This window comes from Zeus faber, assembly GCF_960531495.2.
Source record: "Zeus faber genome assembly, chromosome: 17".
Taxonomy (NCBI): Eukaryota; Metazoa; Chordata; class Actinopteri; order Zeiformes; family Zeidae; genus Zeus; species Zeus faber.
In genome coordinates, this window is record NC_137204.1 from 14248614 (window position 1) to 14262336 (window position 13723).

General features: G+C 46.6%; 1 protein-coding gene across 1 annotated transcript; it reads left to right on the top strand.

The window, feature by feature from the left end:
- Window positions 1-8856: 8856 nt before the first annotated feature.
- On the top strand, window positions 8857-13322 carry LOC307242762 (Golgi phosphoprotein 3-like). The gene is made up of 5 exons (XM_080017333.1): window positions 8857-9232; window positions 9676-9807; window positions 10968-11082; window positions 12653-12813; window positions 12988-13322. The coding sequence occupies exons 1-5, from the start codon at window positions 9023-9025 to the stop codon at window positions 13249-13251; spliced, it is 882 nt and encodes a 293-aa protein (XP_079873459.1). The 5' UTR covers window positions 8857-9022; the 3' UTR covers window positions 13252-13322.
- Window positions 13323-13723: the final 401 nt, after the last annotated feature.

The following is a 13723-nucleotide window of genomic DNA, read 5'->3' on the forward strand; positions in this document are numbered from 1 at the left end:
CCGTCCCTCAAAATAAAGAATTGTCCCTGTTGGGGAAAGTTGGAGTGACGTGTTCCGTATTTTATCGATAGCTGAACAGACGTTTTTCATTGTATCCGTCCATTTTCCGAGGACCAGGGCCATAGAGAGCGTATCTCCCCTCCTATTGGCTGTCGCCCGGCGCTCGGTGCTGCTCCTTTGCATAAAGCTGAAACCAGCTCGACATTCCTCGTCGCCGCAAAGCCGCAAGCTCATCGCGGCGTCGCTCCCCGCCCCCGCAGCCATTTGGAAATGCGCCGCAGGCCGTCGCTCTGCAGCGTCACGTCGCCGGCGGTGCGACCGTACTATTTGTTTGTTCGGGGCGGCAAAGACACATTGTCATAACTGTATCTCCAGGTGTAGCTCTCCCAGCAGCCTCACGTCTCTCCCGCGCCTTTTGGCCAAACCCGCCGCTTGGGTCTGTTGGCCGTGGAAGTCCATTCTCATTTTTCGTTTTCCTCTCCTGCTTCCACTCTTACTGCTATTCCGAGTGACCTTCCCTATAAATCTATTAAAGAAAGCGTCCGGGATGGACCTCGTCTGGGGAGCTCGTCTTGATCCCTAAGGGCTCTGTGGCCCTCTCATAAATTTTCACATGCCCATTTCTTGGATAACAAATTCCTGTTCTACAGTATGTTCTCAGATCTCATACACACGTTGCTGTTGTTAATACAAGAGGATATTGTGTTTTTATTTTAAGTGTAGGAGGCTATTCCATCACCCAGAAAGATAATGAAGACATAGTGCGCTGTTTATCCTGAGAAAATCCTATTAAGTGAGGGAAATGAGCTTGGTTTCTGCCGTCTACCGGACAAATTGCATTTTCCTACAGAATTCACAAGTCATTAAGTCATGCAAAGAAAATGTTTTTGATTTTCCATTAGGTCGTTTCTGCTCTCGCAACGGGTATTTACATCAGGCATCTAAGGAATCTCTAACGTATACAAGAGGAGGAGAGGGGCGCGTGTGTCAAAGGTACGGGGGCTGACAATTTCCAGCAAGCATCTAGTAAATCTGAGGTAGACGGGGATTTCGTCAGGGTTTTTGTTGTTTCTAACTGTTTTCGTTTGAATCGTGAAATTATTTGATTTCAGGACTTTCCACTGTCTATGCACAAACTTCAATGTGGAAAAAACTCCTTCGTCCCTTTTGACACGGAGCGAAGAGCCTGGGTTAATTTCGGCAATGATGAGGAAAGCGTCAGTCTGGCCAATACAGAAGCTTATTGCTATATAAGGCCACGTCGCCTGTTGGTTTGTAACTTCCTCTGCCTGTCTGAGCTCCAGTCTTGGACCAAATGTAAACTACTCCTAAGTGAATCGTATGATCAGCCAACACCTCGATCCCTGTCTCGCTGTGGGCTGCGCTGCCGCTCTGGATCCTCAGGAGAGATTTCAGATCTCCTGTCCGCCCGCCGTGAAGCAAAACAGATCCACCTGATTGATGTTTGAGGAGAACAGCCGCGGCCGAGTCCCCGGCGTTTTCAAGAACCAGGCGGGTGAAACGTTGAGATCAAAAGTAAAAAGAAAAAAAGCTCCGTCGCCTCAACTCTGCCTTGCCCTATCGCAACTGTCTCTGTGATATTTTGGAAAAGGATAAATATCTACAAACAGGAAATGCCCCGTAAGAAGGAGCAGATGACCGGTGATGACATAACTGAATCCGCGCTTTACTTCCTCTGTCTAAGACACAGACCCTTATCTCGACTAATTGGGGTCTGTGGCGCCCGGCTTAGTACCGCATCCCCAAAATAAAAGGAACCGATGCCCCAATTCTCATCTTCATGTCGGACGCGTGGAAACAAACAAAGTTATCAAAACAGTTGTTGTTACCGTTGTTCCGACTGAAGGAGCATGGGCATGTAAACGATCCCCCCTGTCCTCGGTGTGGACCGCTGCGTTCTTGGTAGGGGAATCCAAGACGTGGAGGGCAATTAGAGCGCTCTTTAGTGTCTTTCTTCATGGGGCTTGACCTCCGCAGACACACAAACGCCCACACACACACACACACACACACACACACACACACACACACACACACACATACACATACGCCCACACACACACACACACACACACACACACACACACCATTTAGAGGCGTATCATGTTAGCCCTTTGACCCCTTGACTCTGTCAACACAGCTTCAGAGTTAGGGTTACAGCCGTCCTACTGGTCCTCAGTGTCCCACAGACACAGTGGGCACCTCTGGCCTCTTCCACCAGAGGAGGCATGCGGGAGCCTCCTTCTCCGATGACCGTAGCAACGCACGTCACGAAGATAAATAAAATAAATGAACAAAAAAAAAGGTCTGCGTCTACCGCCTATGTGCACAGTCTGGGGCCAGCAATTCCACAGCATGACATCTGACATCTGACACAGCGTGCAGGAGATAGGAGGAGAAGGACGGGGTCAGGCTGGAGCGGGGCCGGCCACCGGGGTCAGTCTCTTAAATCCCCGACGGGGTCATTCATCCTCGAACAATTTGGCCATTGTTTTGCATCTCAGTAAAATTAGCGACAGAGCGAAAATCAGTCTGAATCAGCGCTGTTCCCATAAATAAAGGGATTACAATAAATGTCCCTTTGCTATCATAAAGGGATAGGTTGGTGCATTAAATTAGCGTAAGAACTTGATCTGATATTTTCATGCGGTTTATGTGGGCCTTTTGAGGATTTATATCTTAACGCACACATGATCCTTGGGATTAGATGTGAGTTTGGTGGGCGGTAGGGGTTCCAGTTCCTCTGTAACATACAGAGGTGTAGGTCTGTGTGCTCCTGTGACCCCCCGGTGTAGCCCACCTTTTCTCCGAGTAACCGGATGATGATTAGGAACACAAGGCCTCCGCGGTGCTTCGTCACGCCGATCACTTCAACCCCCAACGTTTTTTACCTCAAGTCCTGTGTTTTGAGTCCCGCGTCCTGTGTTTTGAGTTCACACTGTGTCAGTGACGGGCAGAAGGGTTTGGATTTTCATCGACGCCGGATCACGTCCATACGTGTTTCCCTAGACAGCGCCGCCCCGCATCGACTTCCGTCCGTCCGCGCTTTTATTTTGAAATCGTCGCCTTTTTGGACCGCTGACATTGAAGGAGTGGTGAAACGGGCGGCGTGAGAAATACGCTTATCGCCTAACATTCGCTTTCTTTACAGGGAGCGCGTGCGCGCGTGCGTGCGTGTGAGCCGAGGTTCTGAAGGCTCTTAGGACCAGGGGGTCTATTGTTAAATGCTTCCTGTAAAGATCTGCCTGGGTGTGGGTGGGAGGGAAGGGGGGGAGGAAAGAAAATGTTTTTCCAAGTCAAGTTTTCAAGTTGCAACGTACAAAAAAAGAACATTCTCGGTTTTTATCGTGTAAATATTGGAAAGTGGTTTGTTTTGCTTGGACATAAATGATTCAACACAATATCAACCCCCGCCCCCCCGGGAACTTCAAGTTAACATTTGGAGAAGACTTGAATTTGGATAGATAACTGTGTATTGCTACGTATTCGAATGTAGACAGGTTTCGATTGCAAACGCTGTGCAGTCACTTTTTTAAAAATCAGTGAACTGGCATCCGGCGTAATTCAATGGTAGAAACGAGGATTTTGTTCGAGTGGATGCAAGTGACGGGTCTGTTTTCACCGCCGCCAAAATTCTGGCTTTTAAATGTCGAGATTGAAGTCTCTGGCGTGAGGAAAAAAAAACACAGTAAGCCTTTCTGTCGAACTGTGTAGCTGCACACGGGTTTTTTGGACAGTCCACTCCATCTGAGGCACAATGGCACTTCCTCCGATTGTGCAGCGGTGGAGCTGACGTCGATGGCATCACCGGTTTTCTCTCTCACTTCGACGGCTCTCCCTCGACTTTCGTTTAACATTGTGAGCGGTTCGGGGCGCGCGCCAAAGCACCTTCAAAGCCCCGTCCGGCACCGAGAGGAATCCTCCTGGCCCCTTTGCGTTTTGCGCTAGAACACCGCCGCACTTCATACGGCGCAATTACTGTAAAACGATCGCACCGCATGCGGCACGGCCTTGGCGTTCGTAATAGCGCCGGGAGAATCCGGCGAGCTCCAGCCTCGTCCGCCGCGTCCGTCCAAACTCCATGGAAGCTCACAGATGTGACCACTTATCCTGGCATCGTTTTCGTCCGATCGGGCCACCCCTTGGACCCCCGCCGTTTAAAGTTAATTCCCGTTCATTATATAAATAATAAAATACACGGCTCTTTATTCCCTTCCCGTGACTATATCTATAACGCCCGAACACGATACCGCCGCCTCCTTTCACTCCTGTCTCTTTTTTCATATTCGGCCGTATTACAACCTGTTGGAAATAATGATGTTTTCTTTAGTTGTTATTTTCCTACGACGGAGAGAAAAGAAAGACCGCCGAGACGTTATGGTCTGCAGCGTCCACGGCACTGCGGTAAAAACATTCCTCCCTCGCTCTGTTGTCCGGAGCATTGTCCCAAAAGTGTGTGGGTGTGCGTGTGTGTGTGTGTGTGCGTGTGTGTGTGCGCACGTGTGCGTCTGCGTGTGTGTGTGTGTGTGTGTGTGTGTGTGTGTGTGTGTTTATACGGGCATGTTCTGGGGCATTAATACACGGGAGGAGCACAAAGGGTCACCCCCCGTGCCCACTCCAGAGACAGGAAATGGCTCCAATATGGGTCTGAGTGTGGCCTTATTCAAAACCCCGGGGAGTGATCCTGCCTCCCTGTCAGGACCAGAACTCCGGGTTCGACGAGAAAAAAAAAACGAACGGAGTGAAAAATACAGATGTTTTCGTCGGACCCTGGAGAGACTCGGGGGGGGGGGGGGGGGGGGAACCGTCCGTTTCTGGCAGGGATCAGAAAGTATAAATAGAGTCGTCGTGTTTGTGTAGGACGGGAGGAGAGTACGTACGAAAGTACGTTGCAGTTTGGCGGAAACTCGGCCGCGTTTGAGTTCGAGTATTTTAAGATGGAAATTAACTTGTTTTACTAGGTTTTCTGCAGATATCCAAACGGAATCTTCAAATGAGATTACTTTCCGGGCTCATAGACATGTCGGAAGCTTTATCCGACTTATGAGAGACGTCCAAACAAGTCCCCGAAGCCTAAACAATCCAATCAATAACTGCAAAGTGCGCGGCGGGCTCTCCGTTCTCTGACGTGATCGGAACGGGGAGGCGTCCCCCCCCCCCCCCCCCCGCACGTGTATCTTGTCATCTTGGACTGTGTACAAATATTCTACTTAAATGGTCCGAGAGGCGGTTGGCTCCCCCCCTCCCCCGCCAGGGCCGCGATGGCAGAAGAGGGATGTTGTTTACACTGGGGCGCGTGTTTCTGGCCTTATGGGGGAATCATCCCTTCAAGGACTTCTGAGGATCATACCATCGTGGCCGTGTTACGCTCGGTGGAGATTGTTAGATTGTCAAGACAAAGGATCCGTCACAGGGAGATGAATCGTTTTGAGGAGGCCGAGACACCGCCCCCCCCCCTCACCACCCGCCCTCTTACACTAAGATCTACCAGAAGCTAAACACAGACGGTGCGCTCCAAATGGCCACTGTAGCCGACGCCAAATGTCCCAAACACCCAAACGCTCAAGACCTCGAAGTTCACCCCCATGCGACAAACCTACAGCGCATGCCGCCGGCCGCCGACGGGGATGCTGCCGAGCAGGTTCAACAGGAGCGTTGATGATTTCAGGATGCACGGCGACGGCACATTTGACACGATCGTACGAGTTGGGGAGTTTGATAATTCCCGAAATGAAGTTGCAAGCCGTGCCGGGGATAATCTTTTCCAGAGAGGGCAAAGGCAATGGATTTGAAAGGGTTTCGGGACAAAAAAAAAAAACAAGTCACACAAAGATGTCGGGATGCAGCCGACAGTGATTAGAATCGTTGCCCGTGTTGTGTGTTGGATTTTCCCGCAAAATGGCAATAGAGTCAAGCTGAGAGTCCCGAATACAGAAACTACGTACGGAGAACTATTATGGCAAGGAAAGCATGACCACAAAATGCTTCCTTGCCAGGTTGATTTATTGATTGATTGATTGATTGATTGATTTATTGATTCATTGTTTCATTTGCTGAAGCTTTATCACCAAATACGCTTAGTTTCCAGCCTTATTTTTTAAGGCTTTTAGCCTTTTTCCCTTATAAAAACCCTTGGACTTGACTGGTCAACAGACCTATTGTAGGAAAAAAACAGAACACCACCTCTTCATGTATAAAACACTCCCCAATAAAATGCATAATATAATTTGAACTCGAATTCAAATTTGAATAATCTGATTAAATAGTTTTTATCATAATACTTGATATTATTCTAATACATTTGCTGTCAGCAATAAGCGTGAAGGTAATACCACTATAATGCATATATGCAAGTAGGCAATCACATATTGCATATTATGGTATCAAATGTTTTGCGTTGCTTGTTGTTCAGCTTTCTGAAAGCCCATATACTGTAGCTACAGGCAACAAGCCGACTGATATTCTCGTAAACTTAATTATGACCATTTGCACAAGCGCTCACTGTCACTGTAATAGGCAACTGGGCAAGATTAACCTCCCTCTCTGCTCTTTTGTGGTTTGCGAGGCTGATGCTGTTTTATATTGCCAATCTAATAATCTTTGTATACTATTACCATTAAATGTAAACACTTATTTACATCAGCACATAGGGGGGGGGGGGGTTTATCTTCATATTTGGCAACTGTTTGTCATTGTTATGTATTTATGCTTAAAGCACCACATCCAAGGAAAGTAAAATGTTGCATTTGCCAAATGAATCGGCACATTGTGGTTTTTACACAATGCTGTTTTTAATGTATGAAGTAAAAATAAACATGACACAAAACAGCTTTTTTAACATGAGGGTGGAGTTCACGCCATCTTCATTTCTTTCTAAAGCTCTTAAGAAGCTTATTCAACTGTGAGGCTGCCACCGTGTGGAGAAGAGTGCACATTGCATAGTTAATTGTTTTTAATTTTGCACCTTTCTAGTCATTTTTTTTCCAAAAGAGAATACATTTCTAAGCCTATATATATATATATATATATATATATATATATATATATATATTTATTTATTTTTAAAAAAAATTCATTTTGAAAAGGTAGTTGGTTGTAGCTCATTAAACAACAATTTGCAAATCAAAATAAAGAAAGCTTACACAGCTTATTGAAAAACTGAGTTGAAATAATAATAATAATAATAATAATAATAATAATAATAATAATAATAAATGAAAATGCAAGCAATATAAAGGCAATGCATTAAAGGGATTTTTTTTTAATAATGGCTGGAAGTCCAGCTGCTGAGTTCCCTCTCAAAAGCCTCGTGAAAAGGGCAGACAACGGGCGTTGCGGTCGTCCAGTCGACCTGTCATTAACACACACATTCGCTCGTCTTTTCGGGTTAGGAAGAGCCGAACGGAAGTTTCAGCCTTGAGCAAGAGGCCAGAAATCCAAACGACACCTCCGCGAGGTCAACCTTTGTACAGTTCAACTGATCTGACTAGATAGCCACCGTGCTACATCATAATCTGCCATGTTTATCTGACTGATTGAATTATAATATGGATATTATTTTATAGTTAACAATAAGATCAGTATGTACGATTATTTGCTAGAGAGCGACCTGACATTTTTTCAAATTTGACTGTATATGTTAGAAGCGTCATTGGAATACACCTTGTTTGGTGTGTGACATTCGGAACAGGAACCACTGAGCGCTCCTTAATGCTGACGGTGGGCCAGAAGAACGTTTGTTTTTCCAGAAAAGGACGTTGGGTCCCGGCTTCGTACGGGGGCGGTGGCAGCTGCCATCGCCGCAGCAGCAGGGGTCCCTCAACGTAACACTTGTTGTGTTTTCCAAGGTGGATGTCAGCGGCGCTGGTCTGACACACCTGGACGCAGGTGTAGGAGGAGGAGGAGGAGGAGGAGGAGTTGAGCGTCCGAGTGGAGAGCCTGGAGCTGCAGCGCATTGGGGCAGGGGGAGGACGGCTGATGAGGGGAGTAGAGATAAACACACCTATTAGTAGTTTCATCTCGAATCAGGTAATACGAAGAACTTCAAATTCAAAACTCTCTTTTTTTTTTTTGCGCCCCCAGAACAGATTACAAACGCGGATGGGGCTTCCTTTTCAAATGCAATGATGATTACCATAATGATAATTTTTGGTCCCTTTATTTCTGCATTGCACGTTACAACAAAGATACTATCCAGAATATTAATATATATATATGAAGTTGCCCGTCAGATTGCCAGACTGAAAATAATGTGACATGAATAAATAATGAAAGGTGCGTAAAATATACGCAACAAATTGACTACGATAATCACAAGTACGTTTTAATTTGTCTATAATCCCATCAAAATAAGAATCCTTGTGTTGGTGTTACCTTAGGACGAGAGGCTTCCATCTACGTAGGGAGCGGGTACGCTTCCACGGGGGCCACCATCTTGCGCCGCCATGTTTGCTCTACAGGAGCCCAGAGGCAAACATGGCGCTGGCCGCCGCCTCGTTCGCGCAGGGCCGCCATGTTGCGCCGCCACGGGGGGCGGGGGATCCGCTTGGTTGTCATCTGCAACCTCGCCGCTAGACGTCACTACATTCTACACGTCGCACCTTTAACTAAATAAATAACTACATGAACAGATCGAACGACAAATGAATAGATACGAATGGATTTCTGAAAAGAAATAAATAAACATAAATATATTTAAAAAAAAAAAAGGATAAAGTTATAGTGGGATGGAAAGAAAAAGAAAAATAAAAATTGGCGAGTGACGTCATACGCCGCCGCCATGTTTTTTTTTTTTTTTCCAGGAAGTAGAATCTTGCGTGACGTCGGTGGCTGGAAGTGTCGGAGAGTGGCGGAAGTCTCCCCGTACTTTCTCCGCCACTTCGCTATCGATCCCCCCCCCCCGCGACAAGCTCCGCGTATGACCGGACCGACCGCGGTGCTTGCGAAAGGCTTCTAAGGGCGCGAATTCCCCGCCGGCGCTGCTCCGCTCAAGGGTGAAGTTATGGCTTCCATCACGCAGAGGTCCTCGGGCCTGGTCCAGCGGAAGACCGAGGCGACCCGCAACGCCGCCGCCGACAAGGAGAGGGGGTCCGGGGACGAGGCGGACGAGGGGCGCCGCGCGGAGGAGGAGGAAGAGGACCAGGGGGACTCGAAGGAAACCAGGCTCACGCTGATGGAGGAGGTGCTGCTGCTGGGCCTGAAGGACCAGGAGGTGAGAGCCGTTCGGACCCTCCAGACGCTGGAGGCGTCTGCTCATAACAAACCCGAGTCCGTCCGGTCACACGGACAAGCGCAGTCAAACCCACCTGTTTTTTTTTTATATTTAAACGTGATATATACTGTTCGTTGTTGGGGAAAAATGTATGTTTAATTGTTTTGCTGTTGTTGTTTTTCTAGGCTTGTTGCGTAGAGCCACGTTTTCTATTTTTTTGTAAACTCTCATTGCTTTAGTAACATTGCCTGTTGTTTGGATGTGAGCTGCTGGCCTCCTTCTTCCCGTGGTTCGGTTCTTAAACATCCAGCACCAGCAGCAGGATCCAAGTCGCTCCACCAACCATGGCGTCACTTGTTGACACAACACGTCAGCTAAGAGTGTGTGTGTGTGTGTGTGTGTGTGTGTGCCCCCCCCCCCCCCCCCCCCCCCCCCTCCCACAGGGATACACATCCTTCTGGAATGACTGCATCTCGTCGGGTCTTCGAGGCTGCATGCTGATCGAGCTGGCCCTGCGGGGCCGGCTGCAGCTGGAGGCCTGCGGGATGAGGAGAAGGAGCCTCCTGGCGCGGAAGGTGAGGAGGACCGTGGGAATGCCGTGTGTCCGAAGGGGAAGGGAATGGGAAGGGGTTCGCCCGTCAGCTTGTGCCCCGTATACGACCTCAAGACTTGGGCTGGGGATTTTTTCGAGTGCCCGCTAAAAAAATGTTCAAGATCTTGGGCGACACTTTAGTAGTTCCTGGGAGGGGGGAAGATGCGGGTGGTACCGCACCAAGAGCAATGTGTAAAACTCAGCAAATTAAAGTTAACTGAGCTAGGCCGACGCTAACATGCTAGTTAGTGATGGATGTAAGTACGGGTGGTATCGGCATCGCGGCAACATTACACAAATTGAGCCATTGCACTGATAACAGCAGTCCCAGTAATGGCAGCAATTGGAAGTACTAATGGTAATAATCCAAAACTAGTGATATTGGAAGTACCACTAACAATAATATTTGGTTAAAGTGGAAGCACATTGACCATGTCCATATGCATTGTATAGTAAAGTATGTGTTGTGTCCACAGTGCAATCTAGATTGATAATCCAAGGTGGTATTATAAAGTCCAAAGGATAATATAATATAAAATAGTATAAAGTAAAGTGTAATCCAGAATTATTATCTAAACAGTATTATAAATGTCCATGAGCAAGGTACAATCCACTGCAAGGTATTATAGTGACATCAAAACAGCCTGATAGCACCTTGGACTATTATGGGATTGATCCCAAGACTTCCCGACCGTTTCAATGACCGCTACCGCTGACCATTTTCCTCATAATATAATTTTTTAATTCTAATTCTGGATCAAGTTTTTGGCTCCTATAGCGTGCGCGCTTGAACCCAGAGATGTGCGAGCCCCCAGCGTCGCTGTCTCCAGTGGCGTTTTTAATATGTGACGTCCGTTGAAAGTCTTTTAGTGTGTCCCTGCCTTTAGAACGACATTGAGGGGAAAAATAAGAGATTTGTATGAGCTGATCGACTATGAGGCATAAAAGGTTTCATATTTTTAAAAATAAAGTAGAAATCCTTTACATTATTGTCAGGGTCTCATTTGATACCACAGAGAATGACCTTCCTTATGCTTGTTTTGACCGTGTAAGACTTTTTTTTTTTTTTTGTGTGTGTAATCTATATGCATGTGTCCCTGTGGTATCAGGAGTGATGGGTGTTTGCTCCTCTCTTGCGCGCAGGTGATCTGTAAGTCTGACGCTCCGACAGGAGACATGCTGATGGACGAGGCTCTGAAGCACATTAAAGACACCCAGCCGCCAGAAACTGTCCAAAGCTGGATAGAGCTACTGAGTGGTGAGAATTCTACTGTTGATGTTTGGCTAAACTCGGCGGTCAGAAGGTTTCCCCCAAAGAAGACGCGCGCACAACTCTGTTTGGTCATCTACGAGCACTCCCTACTAGGGCTGCAGTTATTCCTCTATAATCCCATTCAAATGTGTACGTTTTATCATTTTTCGGATCCTCAGTCGGAAAACCCGTTGATTGACTGGGATTCTTCAAGTCGAGCAGTCGTTTTATTTTTTATTTTATTTTTTATTTTTTGTGTCCGCACACCGTTGCCAGGAATATTTCACTCGAATGTGCGCCCACTGCGCAACAAGCCGGATGAACTTGTATTGACTTTCACATCGTGCTTGCTCATCACATGTGAATTTAATTGCTAATGTTAGCTAAAACATTTATAATAGTTTATTGCATTAAAAAATAATCCACAATCAAATGGCAATTTCACCATTTGAATGGTGTTTTTTTTTTTTTTTTTTTTTTGTACATATATTTTAATTGTGTTCCTGCAGCCCATCTCCCTAGCATTAGCAAGAGCTAGCGGTGTAGTGATATATTGTGGCACGAAAGTTTGCATTATGAAAACGTGACAGTATGCTATGTGAAGCTGAAAAATGGATCCTTTAAGAAAGGAAAAACGAATACAATGAACTTGAATAAATATTTAATTATTTGACATTGAGTTCAGCCATAACATGTTTCCGTTCAAAAAATATTGTGACTGTTTCGAAGCGTGAACCCTGTACCGTCTCAACAAACGTTAAGCGTGTGTATCCTCACACCCCTCCTCAGTGCAAACAACGTCTAGAATGAATTGCCAAATTAGGACTGAGGCAGAAGTGCCGCACGGCCAAAAATGTACATTATGTTACTCTACAACCAGGAGTTTTTAGCGTAGTTGTAGTGCCTCCCAGTTCTGGAATGTGATTTGTCCAAATACAATTCAGTTTGTATAAATATCTTTTAGAGCCTGGTGAGGCAAACAACACTGTTGTGCCTGACATCACCCAAAGGAGAATGAACAAAATTTTCCAAACAATATAAGTTATGTGTCAGTCGCATTTGACAAATTTATATCTGGTAAGGAAACAGTCTTTATTAGTCCATCTAGAAAGAGATTAATGAAATGTGCACATTGATCCATTGGCAGGCACTTGGCTCCAAAATTGTCCCTGCCGCTGAGGCGGTTCTTTTCATGGGGTAACGGGAACCGTTGTAGTAGTTCGTAGCGCTGCAACACTCACTGGTCAAATGCAAGCTGCGCAAGAGACATCGAGCAGCACACCGACGTCCATTTAACCGCTGAGCAGCTGATTTCAAAGCTGATTTCTTGCTCGTAGTACTCGCTCCTCCGTTTCAGAAGCTTCTTGTCCTAAATGGCTCCTCGCTTAGTTTGCGTACCTCGGTGGAAAAGCAGGTTTAGTGTTTTAATGGACCCTTGTGGCCATTTTCTAAGTGACGTGTCTTTCCCTTAGAAACAGCCTTTGACGCGGTCTCATGATTTACTTAATACAAGTGCCTTCTTTTTATATATATATATATATATAAATATATAAATAGATGCACTTTTTTCCTTCAGGAGAAACATGGAACCCCCTGAAACTACACTACCAGCTGAGAAATGTGAGGGAGCGTCTCGCCAAGAACCTGGTGGAAAAAGGGGTTCTCACCACAGAGAAACAGAACTTCCTACTTTTCGACATGACAACACATCCGCTCACTAACAGCCCTGTCAAACAGGTGAGTTGGGAGAAGGAAGTTAGTTTTTTTTTTTTTTTTTGTTTGTTTTGTTTTTTTTAAATCACCATTCCCTGACTCATAACGGCCTTGATTCGAATGTAAAATGTTGCACCTCTGCACGTCATTTATGGAAATACTGACTTGCATCCATTTGAAATTCACCCACTCACACAGCGACTTGTGAAGAAGGTTCAAGATTCCGTTCTGGAGAAATGGGTCAACGACCCGCAGCGCATGGACAAGCGGGTGCTCGCCCTCATCCTCCTGGCACATTCGTCCGACGTTCTCGAGAACGCCTTTGCTCCGCTGCAGGACGAACAGTTTGACCAGGGCATGAAGAGGGTCCGCACGCTGCTGGAGCTGGAGCCGGAGGCCGAGAGCACAAAGCCAAATGCTAACGAGTTGATGTGGGCCGTCGTGGCGGCCTTCACGAAATGAGAGCCGCCAAGTGGTCAGGCGAGGGGATCTGGTGTATAATATTCGATTGGCAAACATCATATACAAGACAATCTGTTCAGTTGCGGGGGGGGCGGGGAGGGGGTGGGGGGGGGCGCTGCTTGGTTGGTCACATATTTTAAGGAGACATTACGGTGGTAGGCGACGTTAACCCCGTTGTGATCTGATTGGTGGCGGGCTTCACCGAATAACCCACGATTGGTTGGGGAAAAACCTTGAAAACATTAAAGCTGCTTTCAAACGGTGAAGCGCATCTTTCTCTGGTGACGCCAGCCGGTGGGCCTCCCCCTACCTGTGTTATATCGTCAATCGACAATTTGTGGGGGTGGGGTCAGGATTGCAAATTTCGCACAACAAAACAATACCAATTTATACCGCTGGCCAAATTATGCCCTCGGCAGCAAGTTCAGAAAGTCTCCCGCAGGCTTAAGCACGATGGGCGGTTTGCGTAGAG